The sequence below is a fragment of the Talpa occidentalis genome, unplaced genomic scaffold (assembly GCF_014898055.3).
Source record: "Talpa occidentalis isolate TD23 unplaced genomic scaffold, MPIMG_talOcc4v2.1 talOcc4.13, whole genome shotgun sequence".
NCBI lineage: Eukaryota > Metazoa > Chordata > Mammalia > Eulipotyphla > Talpidae > Talpa > Talpa occidentalis.
Window position 1 is genome coordinate 49,768,840 of NW_023601322.1, and position 27,431 is coordinate 49,796,270.

General features: G+C 34.2%; 1 protein-coding gene across 1 annotated transcript in view; it reads left to right on the plus strand.

Annotated features, from left to right (window-relative positions):
* Window positions 1–22,470, plus strand: part of VAPA (VAMP associated protein A) — a 56,408-nt gene extending 33,938 nt beyond the window's left edge. Inside the window, exons 6-7 of the mRNA XM_037508846.2 lie at window positions 15,015–15,188; window positions 18,815–22,470. Of these exons, the coding sequence (XP_037364743.1) occupies window positions 15,015–15,188; window positions 18,815–18,973 (333 nt within the window). The 3' untranslated portion in view covers window positions 18,974–22,470. The remainder of the gene's footprint in view (window positions 1–15,014; window positions 15,189–18,814) is intronic.
* The last annotated feature ends 4,961 nt before the right edge of the window (window positions 22,471–27,431 follow it).

A 27,431-nucleotide genomic window follows, 5' to 3' on the forward strand; every position in this document is an offset into this window, starting at 1 on the left:
ATTACTCTGGCTTTACCTTTAATGGTATCCTTCTGATATCTTACTATATGCAGATTCTTGCAGAGAATTTCTCACCCCTGTGATGGAGTGTATGTGGTCAATTCATAAGCATTTGTCAATTAAAAATTTCGTGACCTTCATTTCTACGATTCCCTGATACATTCATTCATGGCCCATATTTTTTTAATCTTTGGAATACTACATCATTTTTTGATCATTCTCATTGAGATCTGTTACTACATATTGCTTAGTTATGGAATTCTATATCTTTTGCTTAAAATGTTCAGGTCCTCCCTTTTTTGATGTCTTTCTGCCTTTCACTGTAAATACCAACAGTGTCCTATATTTGATGACTTAATTATTATTATTCCTTTTTTTTTTTCACCTTGTTGTTCAAGGGGTATCTTGGTGTCTTCCACAGATGGATTGTTCACTCCTGTATGTAGTCTGTGTTGGTGCCATAATTAACACTCTTTGTAAATGGTTCCTTTCTTTCTTCAGATTCTCCAAGTTAATATTCTTCTAATGATGCTATCCAACATAGCTGAGAAATAAGAAACATTCATGAAAACATTTTAGTTATGGTAATCTCTTAAGTCTCACATGGAGACCATTTCCTCTTTATAGAAGTAATTCTCACCTCTTGTATGTGGCACTAAAATGGGGAGCAGGAGCACACATGGCCTCCCAGATCAGAATGTCAGGGTCTGTCACGTAGACATGTGTACAATTAAAAAAATCAAGACATGCCTGGGTGATCCTAATAAGTATTCCTAAGATATTATAGTAATTCTGTATCATGTTTCTGGTTTAAAGCTTGCAGCAGATTAAAAATAGCAAATTATACAATGAGTGAGAGTCTAGAGCAGGTCCATAGGGAGGGGAATATTTAGAGTTATAGAACCTGACAGTAAAGGACAGCCATAGTCAGAGTTCTTGGTAACACTAAATTTTTCCTTAGTGGGCATAGCCCAAAACTCAGAGCTAGGAAACCCCATACAAGATGTTTTTAGTAAATCTTAATGGCATAGTGGTCTGAGAGGAATGCTTTCTCTTGTGTCCAAGTTTTCAGTTCATGGGAAAGATGAATGGGAAATAAGAAGATAAAAGCAGTGTATCCATGCATTCTGAATATTGAAGTAAGATTAAGCAATGAGTAGTACATGTATTCTGTAAGTTGCTGTCTAGAACGTTAAGCCTTTAGATTGGAAGAAGATAGAATTGTTTCTATCTACATAGTTAAAATGTTTTTGGTACAGTTATAGCCATAGGAATCCATTCAGAATGACTGGATTCAGAATGACTTATTTTGAGGTTTCTAGGTTGCATTAATGTTTCTCAAGAAAATTATACTTTTCAAAGCATTTCTCCCATATAATCCCTTGTATTGAGTACTTATTAAAAACTCCAGACAGTGGTTACCTTTTTCACAGCATGCTTTCAGATTCCTTTCCTCCAGTTAAAACTTAAGCTCTTCTACTGTTAGTATGGCACCTTTCCATATTAAAAAGCCACTCAAATTGCACTTTTTAGCAACTTTCCTTGATTGACTATCTTTACTGATGCTCATTTTTTTTCCCCTTATGGTACTTACTTTTGTGGATTTGATCTTTAAATTTATGCTTATATATATGTTAAGATTATCTTCCTCTTGTTATATGATCATATAACTGTCAGAAAATCGTGATTTTCAAAATTTATTTTTATATAGTTCCTAGTGATTAGCCTACCATGATTGCTCTGTGAACAGAGTACCTGGAAATTTATTGTGCTTTATCTGGATTCTGAGACATTTAGCTTTTGTATTTTCTTTTGTTGTGTATTTGCTCCTTGAAATTTTTTTTTTAACATCATGGGAGCTGAGGGATTTCTCAGACATAACTTAGAAATAAGATTTTCTTATATTTCTCATGTTTGCTTAATTGCATTTGTCTTTTTGATGCACATATGTATTTATCTATGTAAACCTTAGAAATCTAAATAGTAGGGGAATAATTTCTGCAATATATACACACTTTGTATAATTAATTGCTGATTCATTCTTTATTCAGTCTTGTTAGTTTTATATAATTTAGCATGACTTACAATCACATTAACCTCTGTTAACCTCTTACAGACAACTAAAAATCATAAATGCCTAGGAAAAAAATTGAAGATAACTATTAGAATGTGAGAAAAATTAGAGAAATCTTGAGGCTATTTCTTTATAGCATATGAGAATCAGATTTTAAATAAATTGATAAAAAAACTCTTCTTGACTGGGGTGCTTATTTACAATCTTGGAAAAATTAGTTGTATTAGAACAGTATATATGGGTGTTGAATTTTTAAGTCACTTAGGATTTTTCCTTTAAATACTCCAGTTGTCTAATTTAAGGTATAACTAAATATTAAAGCTTAAACTTATAACTAGTTTTAATAGACAGTTTGGTAGATTTAAAATCAAACTTACAGGTATTACTAATAATTAATCTTAACAATGTTTTGAAAATTTCCTTGAATTTAGAGACAATCATGAAGTTAAATTTACTTTTTGATAGCCATTTGTTTACTTTCTTAGCAATCAGAAAGGCAGACAACTTAAAAAAGTATTGGAAACCATAAAGTTTATTGTAGGTCCTTAATATAATCCATGGTATGATTTCTTAAACCTTTTGTGATTTTCTTTAATTTTGCATAATAGTGAATGAATAATAGAAATAATAAGCAACAAAAAGAAGACAGTGTAACCTGTTGTCCTTTCTTCTTATTTAGTAATGCTACAGCCTTTGACTATGATCCCAATGAAAAGAGTAAACACAAGTTTATGGTACAGACAATTTTTGCTCCACCAAACACTTCCGATATGGAAGCTGTGGTAAGTATAGAAGTTGAATAGTATTTATTTTTGGAAATGTTGTTTAAACTGTGTTTTTGTTTAGTTCTTAATTGAGGAATCTAATTTTTAAAATAAAAATAAATTCATTACAGATAATTTTGACTTTTCTTAGAAATAATGTAGAAATGCTTCTACCTAAAAGAAAGTCCTGTAATCTTCAGACATGTTAGTGGATAGTGATAGTATCTCTTAGGATTTTATAAAAAATTCTCTGACTTTTCCATATAATCCTTGCATACTGAAGAGTGAGTGCAGCAATGTGCCTGTGCTGAGCCATAGCTTTCAACACTACTCTAAGTAATTTTGCTAGCCTTTTAGGTTGTCCCTTATTTTGGTCATGATCATCCCTCCTTTGTCTCATGTTTGGTTTTGTTTGCTTGCAGTGGAAAGAGGCAAAACCTGATGAATTAATGGATTCTAATTGAGATGTGTGTTTGAAATGCCTAATGAAAATGATAAATTGGTAAGTAGAAAATGTAAAAAACTTGGAAGCCGTTAAGTTCTCAGATTCTTTGAGGTTCATTTTGCTTCTGTTTTTGTCCTTTGTGGGTGTGTGATACACTATTCTTCTTTATAAGATTCTGTGCTCATTTAAGTTTTAAAAAAATTTCATATGTATGCTCTTTTCATTTTATAATATTTGTTGGTTGAAGAATAAAAATAATTATAGCTACAAGCAGCATGGAGAAGAATCATTTAATTTACCAATTTTTTTGTCATCTAAACCCAATTCAAGCTCTTTTTTAAAGAATGAGGTGTATATATAAATATGGTCAAACAGCAGACAAACTGCTTTTCAGTAATTACATATTAGTGGTCTGAAGATACAAGATTGAATTTACATGTACAAGCAGTTTATTTCAGATTTATCTGTTCCCAGGTGTTGTACTCAATATTGATTTTGGTTAAAATCCATCTGAGTTTATTCCTTAGTAATTTTTTTTTTTTTTTTTTTTGTGGGACCCTCACCGGTGGCCGGGGATCGAACTGGTGCTGCAGAGGCTGCGGGCAGCCTCGCAACCCAGCGCTCAACCGCTGCGCCACCAGGGAGGCCCTATTCCTTAGTAATTTTTATGTTGGTTTTTGATTAGTGTAAGTCAAATACAATTTGGGAGACCGAGGAATATATGTGTATAGTGTAAGAAGTAGTGTACATGAATGTATAGAATAGGTTTGGTTACTTTCCCTCTTCCCTTCTGAAATGAAAATTTGAATCTTCTTTTATGGATTGTAAGTAGGGTTTTTTTTGGGGGGGGGTTATTTTAATGTGTAAAATAATACGGATAATTAAAATTATTTGGTACAATTTGATGTGATTGTTACCTTGATCTAAAGGCTATTTCCTCTGTTGTAAAAGTAAACCTGCAGATTCAGTGCATGCTGAATTGTATTATTGTATTATTCTTTAAGGATAAGCTGATAAAAAATTTTCTAAATGGTAATTAGGTGTTAACCAAATAATTTATTGTATTTTTAATGCCATTTTAAGTGAATTTTGAAATATTTGCCTAAAACAAAAAATGTGAATGCGTATATTATTACTGGATAGTGAAGGTTCCATGGTATATTTATGTTTCCCATTTGGAGTCTCTTTCCTTGATTGCTACGAAGCTAATAACTTGCATAGCTCTTACTATTGAAATGAAGAAAACATTACAGCACATTGTCTAGGTTGACTTATTTTCAGTTTTATTAAGATATAATTGAGGTTTGGCACTGTGTAAGTTTAAGGTATACACATACTGATTTGACTACTTACATACATGTGAAATGATTACCAACAATAAGTTTAACACCCATTATCTCATGTAGATAACAAAAAAGAAAAACAATTTTTCCTCTTGTAATGAGAAGTCATAGTACCTATGCTCTTAACAACTTTCAGATGTACCATACAGCAGTTTTTACGCTGTATCCGCAGTATTTATTTATTTTATAACTGGAAGTTTGTGCCTTTTGACCATCTTTAGCTCCCACCCCCTGCCTCTCCCAATCATAAATCTGATCTTTTTCTTCTGTAAAATTGTTCCCCCCCCTTAAGTTCTGCTTATAAGTAAGATAGTATAGTTTTTGTCTCTTCTCTGACCTATTTCACCTGCCGTAATATCCCAAGGTCCCCATATTGTTACAAATGGTGGGATTTTCTTTTTTTTTTATGATTCCATTGTGTATATATACTGATTTCTTTATCCATTATCTGTCTGTAGATATTTAGATTGTTTTCATGTGTTGGCTATTGCAGATAATGGTGCTGTGAACATTATCCATAAAAAAGGAACTCCTACCGTTTGTGACAACATGGATAATATTTTTCATTTCCTTTGGATAGTTTCCCAGAAATGGAATTTAGTGGAATAGGGTAGACTTATTTTATTTTTTTTTTAATTTTTTTTTTTTTAATAGAGGCATGTTTTTATTTATTTATTTATTTGTTTGTTTTTTATACATGCACTGGGTACAGTCAGAAGCGTGGGAGGGTGAGAGAATTCACCAGAGCCAGAGCGGGGAGCAGAGCAGGCAGAAGGACCGAAGTACACTGCTGAGGGGAGCAGCGGGCGGCAGGAGAGGTCTGCGCGCCATGTGGGACCCTCCTCCGGTGGCCGGGGAGCAGCCGGGGATCGAACCGGCACTGCAGAGGCCGCGGGCAGCTTCGCAACCCAGCGCTCAACTGCTGTGCCACCGGGGAGGCCCGGGTAGACTTATTTTAAAGACCACATTGGGATATTTCCTCATTTAAGAGTTTTTTGGTCATTTTTATAGTTATTTAATAGACACAGAACTGATTTTCCTCTGGACTTCTGATAGGCTCTGAATGGTAGGCAATATGAGATTACATCTGAAAAGGGCTGGAACACATTATTTGATATTGCTGATTAAGAATAGCTCTCTGCTTTGGAAACAGTAATTGATGGAAATGATATGGCTATGACAGTTGAGCCTAGTCATTTTACCACCTCATAGAGGAGAGTAGCAGGCATGTCCACATATAGGTATAGCCAGTAGTAACCCAAGAAGTAGTTTTGGATCTGTTAGTGCTTGAACAGGTGCAGAATGGAGTTCCCAGAGTCCTTCACCACGCAGAAGTAGTCTGACCCTGGAACCCTTTCAGAGCGGATATTATTAGTAACACAAGTCTGTTTAATTTTTTCCAAGTACTCTAGAGAATATCTGAATCTGAGCCTGGGTCAACTAGCTGCAGAATGTATGTCCACTAATTAAACTACTTGGACTTGTGGTGTAATTACAATTAAATTATAGGGGATATTTGCTAAAGATAATGATCATTTTAAAACATTTTATTTTGAAAACCTTCAAATGCTTAGAGAAAAGTAGACAGTGAAGTGAACCCAGGATAAGCTTTAACAAAGTAAAAATAAAAATCAACAAGTAACTATAAACCAGAGACACACTATGGACACGGGGCGGGGGGTGGGGCGGGCAGAGGAAGGATAGGGTCAAAATAAGGGGGGGGTGCAATTGAATGGGGAGTATAACCAAAATGAAAATACATACATTGTACAAAAATGAAAAATGATGTAAGAATTGTATAAAATAAAATATTAAAAACAATTACTACTTTATAGTTAATCTTATTTCATCTAAACCCCACCACTTCCTATCTCACAGACTGTTTTCAGGCAAATTTTAGACATAATGTTTTTATAATTATTTTAGTATAAAACGTGGTTCAAAGATATAAAGATTTTAAAAGGGGGGGGAGTTTAATATCAATGCTACAATTAAGCCTTTAAATGCATAGTATATGTATCATTAATACTATCAATTTGGTATTATTAGTAACCCAAGTTTCTAGCATTCAGTTTCTTTATTTTTTGTTAAAGATTTATTTATTTCACAAATGCCATTAGCAACAATTCCCCCCCCCTCTTTTTTTTTAAACAGTTTGGGATAGAGATCAAAATAAGGCCCCAATAAACTACTAATTAGATGAGCTCTTTCTTAAATCTCTTAATCTTAGTCACTCTCTGTTTTTGTCTTTACAAATCATTTATTAAGGAAATTGGGTTTGTCCTATATAGCCTTTTCACCACAGAATGGATTTTGCTGATTGCCCCTGTGGTGTCATTTTACTTTTCACTGTCTTTGCTATTCCTGTAATTGAATCTAGAGGCTTGATTAAATTTACATTTATTTTTGCTCATGAGGGAGAGGTAGAACTGCTTTGTAGGTGATATCTCTCAAGGAGATATATACCGCCTGGTTGGGGCTTTTTATTTTAGTGATGTTGGCGGCTATTATTGTACAGAATCTAGATGAGTGATTCTCTACCAGAGGACGTTTGTCAGTGTGGAGCCATTTTTAAAGGGTGTCACAGTTAGCGGGGAGAGGTGATACGTAGAGGTTAGGGATGTTGTTCAGCTTCCTACAATACGTAAGACAGTCCTTACAACAAAGAATTATCTAATCCAAAATGTCAGTAAAATTGCATAATGGTGATGTTCTGTTATTCCTTCTTCATTATATTTGTTAGAATGCATGTGTAGAGAGAATCTGATGCTCATCTAATACTTGGTTATTCATTAAGTGGTAAAGTTGATAAAGCCATGATTAATGCACACATCTTTCTTTTTTAAGTTATATATAAGACTTTCAAAAAAAGAATTGGTCACAAACCTCCCTTTCCTCTTCCCTATTCTCTGCATTGTTATAAATTTATAGATTTAGACATTTTTATATTTTATCTCCTTGTAGTTAGAATCTTTATTGGTGGGCCTCCCCGGTGGCGCAGCGGTTGAGCGCTGGGTTGCGAAGCTGCCCGCGGCCTCAGCGGCGCCGGTTCGATCCCCGGCTGCTCCCCGGCCACCGGAGGAGGGTCCCACATGGCGCGCAGACTCTCCTGCCGCCCGCTGCTCCCCTCAGCAGTGTACTTCGGTCCTTCTGCTTGCTCTGCTCCCCGCTCTGGCTCTGGTGAATTCTCTCACTCTCCCGCGCTTCTGACTGTACCCAGTGCATGTATAAACAAAACAAACAAACAAACAAATAAATAAAACATGCCTCTATAAAAAAAAAAAAATCTTTATTGGTGCCCAAATTGACTGGTAAGATCCTCTTCATGTTGGTTCCTGAATCTTTTTACCTTAATTTTCTTGATGACTAATATAGTGAGATTTTTCTAGGCCCAGACCTGAAATCAGCCATTTCTTTAAGAGGCCCTGGGTTCTTTCATTGGGAGATTGTATTTTTCAGACCACAATCTGGGCACTGGGAAAAGACAGCGATGTTTAATTTTGTCAGAATTTCTGTCAAACCATCCTCGAGATTAGAATGGAGACTTGTTTTTCATGGTAAAATTTTAATAATAACATGTCAGGAACACATAAGATGATGGCTAACCTATTTCTTGTGGTGGTGATTGCATTTTATGGTTGGAATTTGTTCTTGAAAAATTTGGATGACTCAAAACATGTAAAAATCTCATGTTGACCCTGGTTCAGTTACTCTGAGCCAGGTGAAGTACTGTTCCATATATCAACTTGTATGTCTTGCTAGGTTAGCCATTATGATTCTTGTCCATATTTTTAATTGTTTGGAATTGACATTTCAAGTTTTAGACATACAGCGAGACTTAATATTTCAGTATATATTTCTATTGATATTTATATAAATAAAATGTGCCAAAAATTAAAATTGTATCTTATATACAATCTAGATAGAGGTTGCCTTGATTAATGTACATTCAAAAAGAAGAGCTGAAATACACTTGTTTCTGTAAGGTACTGTTTCCCAAAGTGTAACGAATTGAAAAGGTCCTATGATCAAGTGGGTTTGGAAAAATACTACAAATATTGTTGTCTCCCAATAAATAAGCATGCTGCGTATTTGCATATTAAAGGTTATGTATAAAGAGAATGTTTAACCCAGCAGCTCTTTAATTAATTCCTTATAGAATAGCTGGTATTCTGTAAAATACACTTTTGAATTACTGATAGTACCACTTTAAACTCATTCTTGTGGTGTCTCCAAATGCTTAATTCTCCAAATTAAGAAATCTGCATTTTTAAGAAATGTATTTAAATTCAGTGCATCTTGGCACAAACCTGGTTCTTTTTGAGTTGATTTTTCTGATACATTATCGATTTAATGTTATATGTCATCCTTATAGAAAATGTGAAATTTCAGTAACTGAATGATAGAAAATATAATACTTCATTCATGTGATTATAAGGCCCTACTGATAATTGTATTATGCCATTTTTATTTCATATTGTCTATAAAATAGTTGCCAAAACTGCTTAACCAATAGTATCTTTGACAGTATTTATACATAAACCTACAAAATCACTTAACATTCTCTTTTTGTTTATCTACAGTTTAGCATGAGACTTGTCTGTTCAATAATTAGAGCATTATTGAATCTGTTACTTCTAGGTAAAGTTTTCTAGTACCTCAGCTATATTGATAAACTGCAATATGAAGCTAGAATCCTTCTTGATTTTGACAAACTGATTAAAAATGATAACCCCTTATTCAAGTAAAATAAAAACTGATTAAAAAATGGCAATCTTTTGTTCAAGGATTGTATTTCTAAATGGAAAGATAAACAAAAATGTTATGAAAACTATGTTCGTAATGTATATTTTAAAAAGCACCAGGGTACAAAGTGTACTGTTCAGTTAGTTTAGTTTTTAGTAATGTTGGCTGTATAGTGAATCCTTGATATTTTGATCCTTTTTTTTTTTTTGGCTTATTATGTTGTAAAAACCATGTTAATTCAAGCAATGTTCAGTTATTTTAGTAAGTTGTTGGTGACAACTTCCCATTCAATATACAGCCCTCTCAGAATTACATTTACTCTGTAGTTAGCTTTATTCATTGTACACAGTCCACTCTGTATTATGAAATCTAACATCCTTAGTGGCATTGTTTTTTTTTAGGATTCAATACAATTTTACTAATTGTGATGTTTTATCACCTATTCAGTTCTTTGTGTTTAGTAATTTATTTTTGTTTATTTTGAAGCCTTCAACTCTGCTTGACATTTTCCAAATTTCCTTATATATATTACATTTTGTTTATGTCTTCATTTAACATCTGTTGATGACATTGTCTGGGAAAGCGTACTGATTTATCTTAATGAAGACTAAAGGGCTGCCGAGAATAGGAAATTTCAGAGGTCTTACCTATAGAGATGATTTCTGATTAAATACGTATTTTATGTTGAAACAAAGAACAGATTGGGAAAACTGCGTTTTTAAGGTGGGGTTTTTGTAGTCACATATAATCATTTGGATCTCAGTAAATGTTAAGAGTCTATTCCAATCTTTTTATGTAATATTTTTTTCTGTATTAAAGCATATTTGAGATGATAGGAAGAGACACTATGGAAATAATATGTTAGAATGTTACATGTGCTTTTAAGTTTGTTGGTCTTGAGGGAGTGTGTATTTGTGTGTGTGTGTGTTGGCTGTTGTTGAGATAAGAGTTTTAAAATCATTGCTTTTTTTTAATCTTAAGGTGATAAAAATTTGTTTTAATTGTTGAGATTGAGTGTTATCAAAGTTAGGAAAATATGAAGCACTCATTTTTCAGATATTAACAAGTTTTAATCACAAATCAAGAACCCCAAGGTTAGAAGTTATTTGTTTTAGGATAAACCAAGGCTAACATAAATAAGGTTTAATACATTGAGTGAATGCAATACAAGTTTATTATAGCAAACTTTATTTGGGAAATAATAGAAAAAATAGTTCTGAAAGTTGTACTTTTTGCTTTGACATAGCTATTACCTATTGGTATTTCTTATGCATAATGCATTTTTATAGAATAGAATATGAATGTTTTAGAGTTCAGTGATTTCTGTTTTAGTCAATCCCAGTACCATGCAGGAAAAATCAGAATTTGGTGTGAATCTGAGAATATGTTTCCCATGCCATCTCAGGGTATAACTCCACCAGGGATTGTTCCGGTTCTCACTTCATTGAACAGCATGAACAACACAGTTGCAACACCTGCCAGTTATAATATGAAGAATGAGCCCAGGGGACTCAGTGTGTTCAAACAGGAGAAGCAGAAGGTTTGTTTTAGGGAGCTAAGAGATAAAGGAGTCTGCTAATGTTACTGGTTACATTAATATAGTTAACCTAGTATATATGTAGTACTGTGAACATGTGCTGTGAACATCCACCATTATATGAAGTGGATAGAATTGAAATTTTCAACTGTTTAAAATTAGAGTGGAACTACAAATCACTTAAAAAATCATGGACAAAAATTCTCTATTTCAAAAAAGTTCAGTACTTAATGAGTGTTACAAATAACGTTATTATAAAGTTGATGTAATTCTTGTCACTACGATTTTGGGCGCATACTCTAAAAACAGATATTTAGAAGCTTATTTGAATAGACTAGCAGACATACCAGTAAAAGTAGGAGCTGGTAAACAGTTGTTCTCCAGGCAAGTAATTGTGTTTAGGTTGGGAAAAAGAGATGTTAATACTATTTTATTTTTTATCAAGTACAAATAATGGTAATCCCTCTTTAACTGTCATTGTAGTTATTTCCGTGCCTCAGGGTATCAGAATTTATGGTCAAAGTCCTTAAAATCATAGGTCATAGTTGAACTTAATATTTTCATATGCTTGTGTGTATGTATGTGTGCACATGTATGCACATGCACACATGTATGTACACAAACTTACTCAGCACATCAGTAGATAATGGTGCCCTTTAGGTAGTATAATGCTGAACATTCTCTTTACTGTTTCTTGCATACTGGAAACTTCAGGAACCCTACAGTTTGAACAGGTTGCTTATATATAGATTTGTCTTTGCAGAGAATTATGCCTTAAAAAGTAATCTGATCTTTTTAAAAAATATCTAATAGTTTTAAAAATTTGTGATTTTAGTTATATTCTGGGAAATATGATTCTAGAGAAATATAGTAAACTGGTTGTTTAATGAAAACAAATCTTCTGTAACCTTGTTATTCAGACACTATCTTTTAATTCCCAGGTTAAGGTTTTAATTATGCCTTTTACCACTTTATGCCATAGTAATTGACTTAAGCTTTTTGACTCTCTTTATAAACATTTACATCCCCTACTCATGAGAATGAGTAGTCACAAGAATGCATTAGTTTTCTTTAAGTCCTTTATTGCAAAAACCTACTTTGCCTTAATTTTTACCTTTCCCCTTTTTTCCAATTCCTAGCTCTCTCTTTTTCTATTTACTGCCACTGGGAATAACTTTAAAATATTGGAATTGAAATTCTGAAGGTTGTTGAAAAGGAGTACAGAAGTAAAATCAGCTTACAACTGAAGGAGGGATTACTTCACATAGGCTGAATAACACAAAATAGTGGAAACGTACAAGATACAGTATATGTATTTTTTGTCTTAATAGTGTGGCCTTGATCTTTTCAGTTTATTCTAAGTTGCAGTGTTAAGTATGTTAATATGATGTTACTATTCATCAGTTTCCTAAGAGCTGCAGCATGTTGAATCCCTCAGTTTGCTTGTTTCCTGGTTCTCAGAACAACCAGTCTTCTCTTTCTAGACCAGTCTGAAACAACTCTCAAGGAACACGCCATTTTTCTGGAACCAAATCTCACTGATGGAGCTCCTGAACAGAATCATACATTTAAAATTATAGCAGCCTTAATGTTTTCCATTAGGCTTTTCAGATTGTTACTGCAAGAGTGACTCATCTTCTTTACCCCTTCTCTCCTCTAACCCCCAGCAGAATTAGGGTATATATGCTTATAAATGAGATTTCTTTTTGCAACTACTGTGTATATAGGAGGAGGCTTGTAGGAGGCCTGAATATTATGTGATAAACTGTTTTCCATGTAACTTGATTCATGATTTATTTGGCTCATTTTTGAAATGTTTCAACTTGGCTATTTCATTTGCATTCTAGTTTTTATGTTCCACAAATTGGTTGTGATACTTTTTCTTTAGTTATAAGAGCCTTATAGCAACATTAAGAAAAATTTTAATTAAAAATGAAGTATTTAATTATATTTAAATATAAATATTTAAAAATAAGAATATTTGCTGCCATTTTATTTAAAATCACAAAGTGGCTAGCTGCCCATCAAATGTCTAATAAGACGAAATGTTTAATTTTGGTAAGGCACAGTGTAGAAAATTTATGACATTGTGTCATTTAAAATAATCAAAAGAATGTACATTTAAATGAATAAAGAAAGATAAAAATGGTCCATGTATGTTGAATTTATAAAATGTGTATGTGAAGAAATGTTGGAAGGCAATATAATGGTTATGTTGGGTTGATGAGATAATGGAAGGTTATTTCCTTTCGACATTATTCTGCATTTTCTAGAATTTCAAGAATTTATTTAAAAAGTCAATTGTGAGGAGTTGGGTGATTTCTCATTTTAATTTTTTTACTTGTTGGTTTCAGGTATCTTGTTGGTATCACCTCTTAATTTCTAGGTTAATTTTCTAGTAAGAGTATGATAATCTTTTCCTAATCCTTAACTAAAACCTGAAGATTCCTCAATTGCCATATTGTTGACGATTGCCTTCGTCTGTACAGAGGAAGGCAGTATGCTACCCTCACTTTCAAAATTTGGACTGGTTACAGTTTGGAATTTGAACCTGCTTGAAAAATTATTTTGAAATAAGTTCCAGTTACTATTGAGGAAAAGAGTCGGAAAGAACACTGACAAAACAAAATATATTTGAAATAGATTTTTATTAACAGAGATGGGATTGATGAGGACAAGAGAAGACATAGGGTAAAGAATGAGAGTGCTAGCGAGAGAAAAACTCAGAAGGAAGTTGCAGTAGGCTTTTTAATCCTTCACAACTGTGCAGCTTCTGCACACTATATATAGTAAAAATATGTAGTGTTTTACATTCTAACATTATAATAACTTCATTATAACACTATTATAACATCATAACATTCAATTTTTACTTGATTTAGGCATAGTAATCAAATCACATCCCTTTCATAAGAAATATTGGTTTTCCTCTTGAACAGTTTATTTATACTTAATATGTATTAGGGAACTGGGATGGTACGGTAAGTGTGTATCCTCATCTTACTAATGACTAATGAGATATGCCATAAAGTTGATTTTGGAAAAATGTTTTTGTTAAAAAGTTTAAAACTTAATAAGGCAGTTTATATCTTCTTTACCTAAAAGTAAAATTTATTAGCATGTACATTTTTAATTAAAAAGCTTTGTTTCACCAGATTGTTATGTTGTGTGTGGTGATATAAATTATGTTAGGGAGAAGGATATTGAGGCATTTTAGAACCACATGCTCTGGAATACTTAGGCCCTGCCCTAGGTATTTATCTTCATGATTTTGCCACTACTTTCAAATAGGTAAGTGTAAGTTTCAAATAGGTAAGAATTCAGATTTGGGGGTTCATAGTATTAAAACTACCACTGTAATTTCATATTGAATCTTATAAATTGTTACTAATTATTGAAAGGAATCATTTATATTTGAGTTTAATATCATGAATTTAACTCCCCTCTCTTACTTTGTTGTGGTATATTTGTGTTGATTATCTCCCTTTTAATATTTATATCCTTCAGTTATTTTTTTTCCTTCTAGTAGTTTTCCATTAAGAGTTTTTCTTGAGCAGTCACATAATTGCACTGGATTCATTCCAGTAACACCCCCTACCTCCCAGAACCTTATTTGAATTGCAGAATCAGAGCACTGAAAATGACCTTTATATTTGGGGTTTGGTTGGTAGCGGTCTTTCAGCATACTTTTATTGAATAACTGTGGTTGGCCAAAGTGCTGGGTTAGGGGTAAATTGAGAAATGACTCTTGCTCTTCCAGCCTTTGAAATGTCAATAATACATTAAAGATAAGATTATTACGATATATGATAAGTTCTGTGGTAGAGGTAAGTGCAAAGGGTTATGGGAATACGGAGGAAGTGGGGTGCTTACTTTAACTTAACTCACTGCTGACATTTACTTATTTTAGTCCTTCTAAAATTATTCACAGGTGACCATAATATTTGTATTTAAAAAGAAAATGAACCTTATTAATGAAATGGAAATTTGTCAAATCTTTTCATTTAGATAACTTTTTGAAAAAGAAGGGCATGGAATTTAAAGTTTGTTTGAAACCTGTAAAGGAGATTGGGTCAGTTAAATTCTCATTATCTTTGTAATACAGAATGACATGGAACCTAGCAAAGCTGTTCCACTAAATGCATCTAAACAAGATGGACCCATGCCAAAACCGCATAGTGTTTCACTCAATGATACTGAAACAAGGAAACTCATGGAGGAATGTAAAAGACTTCAGGGAGAAATGATGAAACTATCAGAAGAAAATCGACACCTGAGAGTAAGTTGTTTGATAAGCTGATTTAAATGAAGGCATAGAATATGTGAACATTGTTAGGCCATCATACCATTTGTAAAATTTACCCTTGGTTAATTCTTTCTCTTCCCCAATTTATTATGTCTTAGCCTTTGCTTTCCACTCCCAGCCTCTTTTTAGTATTTCCCTAGGACTTTTATATTACCTGCAAATTCCTTTTCTAGGTGTGTCCCAGTGCTCCAACCTCCGGCACTCTAGCTTCCTCTCTTGTTCATACCAGCCTTCACAGTCTATGCCCTAGTCATGTTAACTGCCTTGAACAGTGCTCTCTCATATAGGTGTTTGCTAGTCTTAATGTGGCTGTTGAATATTTGGATGTGGTTTGTTTGAGATTTGCTGAGCATAAAATATACGCCAGTTTCTTAGACTTAGTATAAAAATAATTTTGTGCAAAAATGAAAAATGATGTAAAAATATATAAAATAAGAAATATTGGAAAAAAATAAATTTAGGCACTACAAGTAATAATTTTTCATATAGCTGTATAAAATACTATTTTGGCTATGTTGAATCAGTTGAAATATGTTACTGAACTTAATCTTACCAGTTCTTTATTGCAAAATATAAAATTAATTTGTGGCTCACATTTGAAGCTTATTATGCTTGTGTTGGACAGCACTGATTGGGTGAGTATATCCTAAAGAAGTCTCTCTGTCAGAACCCCATCTTTGCTTTAGCTTAAAATTTAAGTACTTTCCTGTGACTGGAATGCCCTGAGATCCTGTCCTTCTCTACATAGCACATACATACACCTATATTTGTTTCTCAGTGCTCTGTTCTTTTCTTTTCCTTGTACTCTTTCCCTCCCAGAAGGAAAAAAACTTTTTTTGTATGTTATCTCCTTTGTGTTTCCATTGTACCTTTTGTACGTTCCTGCTTCTGTTTGTTGGAGGTCTTTCTCTCTTTAGTGAGTATTTGTTCCTTGGAGGCAAGGACTGTGTTCATTCATCTTTGCATTTATACCACATGCATATTTCCATACTGGATGGCTGAGGTGAATGAGGACTAATGTAACTATGGGTGGAGTCATTAATTGTTTGTCGTTGATAAGTAAATACTTATTTTAAGATCTGAATACCTTTAAGTTGCTTTTATAGGCTTTGTTTGAAACTTTTTGTGTCAAAGTAGATAATACATCAATGAAAATAAACTATTGGGACTTAATCTACATTTGATTATTCCTTTTGTTAAATATATATAGGAATCATAGGTGCTATATCTTGAGTTGATTTGTGTTGGAATAATTTTTCTGGATATCTCTTCATATTCTGTAGTATATTTGAGTGTCCCTCTAACACCACCCTGACCCAGATAGTGGGGAGAATATCTCCATTTCACACATCCACACACTGTTGCTTTGTAAAGGAGGTATTCTTCATTAATTTTAATTAATGACTTCCATAGGTTCTGAAGAACCTACTGTTCTTTGATGAAAGATGTGCTCTATAGCATGCTCAGGGGATTTGTTTAAAAATCCACTGTCTCTCGGTAGGGAGGAAAGTGGAAATGCTAGGAATGGCATAGGTGGGGCAGGATTGGAAAATAGAATTGTTGGGAGAGAGGTGAGACTTGATTCCTGTCTCTCTTTATTGGCAGGTTTCCTATAGGAGATGGTATGTATTTATTTATTTTAAAGATTTATTTATGATACAAGAACTGGGGTATAGGCAGTGAGAGGATTCACCAGAGACTGAGAGGGGAATGGAACAGGCAGACTGACTGAAATACACTGCTGAGGGGAGCAGTGGGCGAGACAGGAGAGGTCTGCTACGCCATGTGGGTAGTTCCTGCTTGAGGATTGAACTCAAGCTGCAGAGGCTGTTAGTAGTTTCACAGTGCTGCGCTTAACCCCTTGCGCCACCAGGGAGGCACAGGAGATGGTCTTTAAAAAAAACATTCTGCTGTTTAAAAGAGGGAAACATAACAGGAACCCTAACAACTTACTTGTTTATGGTCTTTTAGCATTTCATATTTAAGTTCCGTCATAATTAATTGTCAGATTAATTTTCTCGAGCTTGTTTTGACACTGCCCCATTTTATTCCTCTAGTCCTGTGATTCTTAATCCAGACTGTGCATCTGACTCCCAGTGAACTTTTAAAAAATACACGTTTCAGGGCCTCCCCAGACCTAGTGAATCAGAATCACTAGGAGCATTTTTAAAAAATTGTTGTTGGCGTTCAGAAATGTTGCTTTCTCCACACAGAACTGGTTAGCTTAATGGTTTTACTGCATGATCACAGAAAATCTGGTAATAGAAATAAAACATGCACACAAGAGGAATCATTTTGAGGAAATATAAATTAGCTTGCACTGAGGAAGTAAAAGTCTACGCTGCCATTCATGCTGTTGGCATGATGGGACACAGATTAAGACTAGTTTACGGGTTTCAGCATTATTCCCAAGGTCTTACTGCAGCTGGTAACGTTAGAATAACTTCTTTGAGTGACTACTGCCTTTTTTTTTATTTATTTATTTTTTATTTTTTATATATTTCTTACATCATTTTTGCACAGTGTATGCATTTTCATCTTGGTTATATTCCCCATACAATTGCACCCCCCTTATTTTGACTCTAATCCCTTCTCTTCCCCCCACCCCGGTAGTGTGTCTCTAGTTTATAGTTGCTTGTTGATTTTGATTTTTTCTTTATTATAGTTATTCTTTTTCCTGGTCTCTTATTTAGGTTTTCTAAACTCCTGCTATGATTTATTGAGAAACCTTGTTCCATAAATCTGTGATTGTCAGAAACTTAGCTGTGTGACACCCTATCAGTAAGAATGAAGCAGCCTACTTGTGTCTGGAAGATGAAGAGCTAAGTCACTTGGGTGCAGAGCAGTGACCTCTGTTTTCAGTCCAATGCAGAGTTTCAGATATGGGAAGTTGCAGTATACAACTGTATATATCCTGTTGTAATCAGTTTTGGAAGAAATGGGATTCTTTGTGTATTTGCAGTACAGGGCTGATGCTCACCCTTTACATACAGCTCTGCTGCTTTACTGTGAATATAACACTGTGTTATTCATATTTCTTCCTGAATTTCTGCCTTCCTCAAATTGTGTAAAGTTCTGTCTCTTCTGTGAGATGCTTACATCCATGCCTCTTCTGTGTGGGTGCTCTGGTTGTTACAAGTGTCAGACTACATGTTTGATTCTTTTACTGTGGGCCACTTGGAAATAAGTGAATACATAGACCTCTTAATTGCATTGATTTTAGTGGGATTTTTTCCTTTTGTGTAAATATAACCATATCTGACTTTTCAGTTTTTTTAGGAATATATTTCTCAGCTCCAGTTTTTAAAATCCACATTATTGAGGTATAATTTACATTCCATAAAGACACCTATTATGAATGTACAGTTTAATGACTTTCAGTCCACTTTTAGGATTGTGCAGCCACCATTAGAATCCAGTTTTAGAATGTTTCCATCACCCTAGAAGGTTCTCTTAAGCTGGCTAATACTTGATTCATGTTCCTATACCCAGCCATATACAGATGATCTGCTTTTGGTCTGTAGATTTTTAGCTCATTAGTCTTCTTACGTGCATATTTGTTTTTTAAAACCTCTTTCTGTGCATATATTTTTTTCTAGGATGAAGGCTTAAGGCTCAGAAAGGTAGCACATTCGGATAAACCTGGATCAACCTCAACTGCTTCCTTCAGAGATAATGTCACCAGTCCTCTTCCTTCACTTCTTGTTGTAATTGCAGCCATTTTCATTGGATTCTTTCTAGGGAAATTCATCTTGTAGAGTGAAGCATGCAGAGTGCTCCTACTACTACTTTTTTTTCCTTTCTCTTGACCAGAAAAGATTTGTTTACCTACCATTTCATTGGTAGATGGCCCACGTGACCATTTTTTTGTGCGTGTGTGTACAGCGTCATATAGGCTTTGCCTTTAATGATCTCTTACGGTTAGAAAACACATACAAACTGTTCGGCTACTGGACAAATTGTATATTACCAGATCATCATAGCAAATGTCAGTTGCACATTCAGTCCTTTATGAAATTCATAAATAAAGAATTGTTCTTTCTTTGTGGTTTTAATAAGAGTTCAAGAATTGTTAAGTCTTGTAAATGTTATTTTAATAATCCCTTTAAATTTTATCTGTTGCTGTTACCTCTTGAAATATGATTTATTTAGATTGCTAATCCCACTCATTCAGGAAATGCCAAGAGGTAGTCTGTGGGGAAATGGTGCCTCTTACCGTGTAAATTTTCTCCTTTACCTTTGCTAATATCATGGCAGAATTTTTCTTACCCCTTGTGAGGCAGTTGTTGACTCAGTTTTTCATCCTTACAATCCTGTCCCATGGTATTTAACATTAAAAAAAAAAATAAAACTGTTAACAGATCTTGCTCGATAGCTTGTTTGTGTCTGTCGTGTCATTAGATGGGGATACCAGGGAGTCCACTATATGGTAATTTGGAATTTATAGTGCGTAATTTTACCCACATTGAAACCCTTTTGGATAGTAATAGTATTTGTAGTTAAATGTCCTCAATCTATTAAGGAAAGGAATTAGTAAAATTTCAAGCTACTTTTGCCCTTTTGGAAAATGATAAGCATTTTGACGTTAAGATAATATCAAAAAAGAGCAAATACCATGAGAATAAAAATGCTGTAATTAGTCACTTTAATGTGTATGCCTTGTGGCTATTGTGTTTAATTTACCCCCTTCTTAACAGGTTCTTTTTCTATCTTCTCAAGGAAGATTAATTCTCCTTAGTTCTAGTCAAGTGGTTTTTAACCAGCCTACTAATTCTTCCTGCTCAATTTAAGACTCAAAGTAAATTTCCATTTGGAAATTTGGTATTCACTGAGCAAGCCTTGTGAATTTTTCTTTCTGAAAAATGACTTTATTCTTTGCAAATCTGTTAATTTGGTGAAACACATTTTTAGTATAAATACGCAGTAGAGGGTCTGATACTTTCTGCACTTAGTCTTATGTCTTCTCTTCATTTGTCCTAGCATAGAAAATTTTGAAACCAGAGACAATTTAGTTTTTCTACTGAGTACCATCTACTACTACAAGTAAATTTTAATTTCTGAGAATATGTGTTGGTTTCATAAGAGATGTACTTATATCTAAAAGGGAAATTGGACTTTGGGACTGGATGTGGTGCAGTGAAGTATTAGGCCCAAGTCTGCATATACATTTTATAAATGAAACATTCTAAAAATTTCTGTTGCCTTTTCAAGTATGTTTTGAATTTGTTAGATCACATGTATTATGTCAGTTGTGTTTCATGGTATCTTTTATAAAACCTCTTGCTTGTGTGCAAAAGTCACTAAAAAACACAAGTAATACCTATCCATTACTAGCATGCTACTGCAGGTAATGTTTCTGTTGTATGCTTTACATTCGTAACCCCCACCCCCTTTTTTTTCTGATAACTGGAAAAGCATGCAAAAAAAAAAAGTCTTGCATTTTTTGTCTCATAAATTCAGAATCACTGATTCCTTGGCTTAAAGCTCTCTGTATAATCAACATTGGTGATAAGAATCAAGCTTGATATTTAATAGCTATCCTTTAAAATTTAAGTTCTCAAAAATTTAGCAAAGTCCCGTTTTATGGGAATGCTCTTTGGAATTCATTTTGTTCATCCCCCTTTTTAAATAATTGAAGAATCTGAGGCCTTTATGAGGGTTAAGAGAACTTTCCCTGTATCTCACAGGTAGGTAAAGGCAGAGCTGGAACTAGAAATCTGCTCTCCTGACTCTAGCTCAGTGGTAACTTTGTAGAAAAAATTGTCTTGATTTGACATGACAAGTGAACATAAGATGCTATTTAATAAGTGTGAAATTTCTTATCATAAGATTGTATTATGGGGCTACTGTTGAATAGTCTTATGTTTTGGTATTTAGGGTAGAAATCCCCCCTACCTCCCACCATGGGTAATAAACATGAAATGCAATGTATTTTGCAAAATACATTTTCCAGTGGTTGGTTTTGAGATAGATTGTAGTCTGAGTAACATCTGCAAAATAAAGTGTACCTGGGGTTCTTAGCTGTTTACATATCAGGAGATGCTCTGATTGTATAGGAGACTTGATTCTTTTTAATTGCTGTATAAAATGTGATCAGATTATTTTACTACCAACCGTTACTTTAAAAGTCCAGTTGTATTAATTGACTGATAATATATAGATTAAATTGTTTGTCGTCATTCCTTACATGTTTAGAGATTTTTGCTTTGTCTGCCTGCTTACTTGTGTATGTAAGCATGAGGGAAATAATATTGTTGCTAATATGAAATCACAATCAAGTAACTAAGGCCTTAAGTTCATTATGTGACGCTAAATGCACTACCTTCCTTCATTCTCTCTATAACTCTAATGTACCTTAACTTTGCCCATTCTTGTATTTACCACAAACAAATTTAAGAAATGTATTCTGAGTGTGGTATGTTATCTTAAAAAAAATGACACTTGGAAAAAATTTGTTATCAAAGTCAGAAAATTCTGGTCAAAGAAAAGTAATAATTTAATTTCTCTTTCAAGTATCTTACAGCTCAGGAGTTCTCCTAAAATTGATATGCTATGGGAATTACTTTTGGATTGTAATCATTCAAAATATACACTTTGAAAACAAGTTTTATCAGTAAGGGAAAAAAGAAAACAAAGGGTATATCCCCAAGTTGTGATCTTCTGCCCCTTTGAAAGCGTTAAAGTAATAGTTTTCCTAGAGTGTTGCACATTCCTATCAATGATTTTCGGTTTGTGCATAGATTTTAAAAAAAGTTGACTTTAAGAGAGTTAGGGAAAGATCATGTTTACCATATGAAAAAACAAGATATAAGAAGGTAAATAAATGATCTTTATTTTCTAGCTTTCAAAGGAAATTAAACTATGCGTGAATAAATAAAATGTTTAAAAATGTGGTGAAGTGTCATATTCCTTTCCCAAAGACAAAGGTATTTGATTTCAACAGATGATGATGGTTTTATATGTTCTATCAAGTATTAGCCAGTCATTGACTGGGACTTGAATTGTGATGGCAGGTAGTCTTGCTTGTGATGTAGAGATTCAGTCCTTTTTTTATTAGGAAATGAGAATAGCTGGATATTGCAGTGGCACATTTGATGAACCTCTGTTAGTCCAAGCCATCTTCTGGGAGAGTTGGTAATGCTCAGTCTAAGGGGGGGGTGGGGATGCTAATAAAATTGCAACATCCGTCCTTGAAGAAATTCTATTTTCCTACTTTTCTGGTTGTAGAAATAAAGCATATTAGAGAATTTGAGAAATTACTAAAAAAAAAAAAAAAAAAAAAACAAGGCCAGGCCCTACCATCCACTAACACCAGTTTCCATGAACATTTTATTTCCCTTTAATATTAATGCTCCTTAAGCATAATCATAACTTTATATCCATTTTTTCCCACTGGATCATTTTACTTTGCTGCACAAATTGGCTGTGAAATACTTTTATTTTTACAGTCATTTTTACTGTGAAGTTACGGCATTTGTTCAATGTAAAGCATGATTAACCATGTAATTCCCTTTCTAGTTATGCATATCCTCCTATTACCACACTTATTTTAAAACTCAGTTGCAGGTAACTTAAGATAACTTGATTTTTTTTTTTTTTTAAACACTGATACTCAAATACTCAAACAGCTTTGCTTATCGTGGCAAACTTAAAGTTAGTGATGCTTGAGCAGTCCCTCCAAGGATATTGACTTAAAAGGTCTGGGGTAATGGCCTGGCATAGTCATCTTTTAAAGCTCCAGTGATTTGACTCTGCAGCGGGGAAACTTTTATGATGGCTGTTAAATGCCAAAGTCAGATAAAATAGTATGTAAATCCTACAACATAGGGATTGCAAGAGTCACCTTTGGGTGTATTGTAAGAGCTATTTTGTAAAATCAGGGATCTGAGAATACTGGGAAAGACATTTGGAGAAAATGTGGACTCTGAGAAGTTTATGGGGTTTGGTTGTAAACCACTTTGCTGATACCCACCTAAGGTTTATTTTTTCTGCCTCAAATTATAAGATCATTTTCAACATAAAACACAGTATTTTTACACAGGTTCAAACATAGGTTTATACTGCTTTAACAGGGCAAGAGTTGGAAGAATGTTGATACTGCAAGTAATTGAAATTTGTTTTACATTCCTGAGTGATAAATTCCTTATTTTAGTACTTTGTTTCAAGAAGTAGAAGTTAGAAATTAACAGTTTCAGTACAGTTTTTTTTTTTTCCCCCTTGGGGGTGTGGTAGGGTAAGCAAACTTGCTTTTTCTTTGTTATTTTAATCCAAAGTTGTATGGATGTACAATATATAGATAAAATACATCTACATATATTATTTAAATGTATAATAGGTACGTAAACATATGTGAGTGTAAAGTACTTTAAAATAGAGAAATATTTTACCAGAAAAATTCAACTTAAATTTGAGAATCAAAGGAAAGTTTTTTGCAACATGTTCAGATGCCTTTGTGTCTTGCCATCAAGCAAGTTTTATGGACTTAATTGAAATAAAGTTTAGATTTTCTTTCAAAAGTTTAATGATCATGCTTAATTTATCAAGTAAGTGAATTTTCATCTCCCAGGTGAGAAATGCTGTTGCATTTTTAGACATTCCCACACCCCATGGAATTTATCAACCAGGAAATTCTTTTACTATGTTTAAAAAAACCCTAGTTTCTTACCAAGAAATAGGAAATGCCTTACTAAGAATCTTAATTTTTAACTGGATGACGTCCTTTGTAAGGTAAGTGGTAGATGGAATGGGAATTTCAGGGAGATAAGTATCTTGAGATACATATATACATATGCATGCATATGTGAGTAACAAATTTGTTAAGCATTTCACTAAGGTAATAAATGGTAGAAATGTTCCCAGCAAATGGTGTCAAACTACTTATATATGTTAACAATTTCCAGTGAATTCATAGAACTACAGACTAGGAAATGGGATAAGTTGGGCTGTAAGTGGCTGAAGGTGTTTCCCCCTTTTTTATTTTTTTCATTATGAAGTTGCCCCCGATTTTAATGGTTTTATTTTTACATACTTGCTTTAGATCTTTTGGTTTCTTTTAAGAAGCAAAATCATCAAGGATAGTAACAGTTCATTTTACACCCTCAGTAATTGCATTTCCCTCTGTCAATCTGAACTTTTGTGTGCCATGCTTGTTCATGCCTTAATAGTTTACTTCCCATGCATGTAATCATTAGTATATTGCACGTCTTAAAACGTGACATGTTCTTAACAATATTTCTGTAGCTCTGCCCTCACATGAATTTTTTTGTCGGAAGCCGCTGCACGTCCCAAATAACTCCCTTGTGACTCTCATTTGTCCCATGAACTAGTTAATACACATATTTCTCGTTTTACCAGCTTTTGTAGTTAAGTTTTGCTGACAATGATAGAACTGAAATTTTGTCACCAATATTTACTAAAGGCCTGGTGGCCACTGCTTGCTGAAGCTGCATCTCTTGTTTGGAAAATTCTAGGTCATATGAAACCTGGACAGAGGACAATTGGTCTGGCAAATGTCCTAAAAGCCATCTGCTCTGTGACTGTATATATGTACATGTACGTAGGCCCACATAGCTTAGGAATTAAGTCTAAGGCGAGATGTATTATACAAGTAAGTTTCTACACACCACTGCTATTTGTGTTTGTGCTGTGGACTGTGTATATTTGTGTTGAATGGAGATGATTTTTCTTGCATGTTGCTGGAAGAGGATAAGTGTCCTGCAAATACGAAATTGCTGATTTTGAAGCATTCAAAATTGGGAACATAGGATTTTTATTCCCAAGTGTGGCAATTTTCTGGAGCTGAGTAGTAGTTTTACTTAGTTTCCATAACTTTGTTGGTTACCAGCACAATTCCTGTGTTCATCTGAATTTGTGACATCAGTTTGCATGTTTGTCACATACTGTATTGAATAATTGTGAAATTTTGTGGGAGTGGATGGAAGGTAAGGTAATACAACATTGGAATTTAGTCCAGGATTACGTGTAGGGGTGTCCTCTTATCAGGAGATGAACAATGCTTAGTGACATTTGTACAACAGATGATGGGACCCAGAGTGTCTCAAACATGGTTGATGGAAAGGCATGAAATTTGAAGAACAATAAAAGCTACTTTTATGGAGTACCAATTGTAGTACTTTATATGCACTATTTCTTTGTCAGAACAACCTTCAAACACTTAACAGGAACACTAGCAGAAATGAACTTTTCCAGGCTTACTGTACTAGGGCCAAGTCTTGGCCCAAAGCTTGGACCCTTAATTGTGCCTTTGAGAAAAAAGGAATGATAACTGTGAAATTCATTTAATGGTATTCAAAAACAAGAACTGTGGTCTCATTTACTCTAGGTACTGGAAATATAAATTGTTTCTGCTTTTGAAAAATCTTGGCATCAAGTAGTATGTTCCTAAAATTTAACACACTGCACTGATGGTTTGAAGTTGGGGGTAGTTACAATGTGGTTTCAGAAACTTAAAGTATTTTGAAATTCAGACTTTCCAGCTGACCTTTCAACTAGGTAACTTAGTTATGTAGATGGGAATGAAGTACTGAGCGTGAGTAGCTTGGGGAGGAAGCATGTGAAAACAAAGGTTACAATCCGGGGTCTGGAATTAGTGTGTATAAGCTATAATTTTGGTTTGGTCACTTGACTGGTTAGGACCTTTGCCATTTTTATTTTTTTGTGCTCCAGCTTCCTTTTCTGTACAACAGGTTAATAGCCACACCTACTTCACTGGATGTGAAAGGGATTGAAGAGATACCTAGCACAGAGCTTGCTACAAAGCAGATGTGCAACAAATATTAGCTATTGTATATGTACAAGGGAGGTGGAAAACAGGACAGCTGTCTGATTAGGCAAAAAATTAGAATGAGGCATCCAGGCAGTGGTATTTGGTTTGAAAGTTTCTATTTGAGATCATTAGCCAGTTCTGATGAAGGCATTATCTGGCCACATGCAACAACCTTTTAATGAGCAGGACTAACAGCACAGTTTTTAAAGGATAGACAGACTTGGACTTGTATCTCAGCTCTGCCCTTGGCAAGATTGCCCTTGAACAAATGACGGAATTTCCAAAATGCAGCCTCCTCGTCAGTGACACCATCTGATTGTCACATTCTTGTAATCTTGTAGAGTTATGGTGAGAACTGTAAGACATTTTAAAGAATCTAGTGGTAAATAATATTAAAGTCACATTTTTACCCTGTCTTTTCATATATCAAACAAGGCAAGAATGTTAAACTATGGGCCTCCCTGGTGGCGCAAGGGGTTAAGCACCGCATTATGAAGCAATATGCAGCCTCTGCATCACAAGTTCGATCCCTGGCCAGCGGCGAGCAACCCACATGGTGAGGCAGCAACCCACATGTCTCATCTGCTGCTCCCCTCAGCAGTGTACTTTGGTCAGTCTGCCTGTTCTGTTCCCCACTCTGTCTCTGGTGAATCCTCTCACCCCCTGCATCTCTGGCCTGTACCCCAGCTCTTGTATGCATAAATAAATAAATCTTAAAAAAAAATGTCAAATTAGTAGCTGCTTTATGGTAATGGATAAGCTTGAATTAGAAATATAAAAGTACTTTAAAATTTTAAGAAGGAGGCTTTTGCAGGTCCAGCTTCTTAAATTTCTAGGTACCAAGTGTATATAATTAATATAATATGATATAAATATTAGTATCTAAAACCACACTTTTGTAAAACAAAGTTAAAATATTTGACTATAATTTTTGAAGTACAAAAAACAAGACACTCATATTTAGGCAGATTCATCAACTGTTAACATTTTTTCCCATTTTATCGTTTACACCGTCACCATACCTATATACACATTTTATGTGTATATGCAGTTATGTAGACATGTACACGTGTGCATTCATGTTTATGCATATACACATTATACCCACATTTTATTTTCTCAAGCCACTTTAGCAAATTGAACATTGATGTAGTACTTTTCCCCCAAATCTGTTGTCTGTTCATACTGACTGTCGCTTATGGAATCTCTGCTCCAGTACAAAATCCAGTCTGGGGACACATGTTGCTTTTAGTTTCATGTCCCTTTAGTTTCTAATCTGAAATAGTTTCTCAGTCTTTCTTGGCCTTTTACTACATTGATATTTTTGAAGAGTGCAGTTACCCCTTGCTTCCACACTTTAGAATGTTCTCATCTGGGCTTTCTTTGATGTTTCCTCATGATTTAATTCAAACAGCAAAGGTTCTTCACTG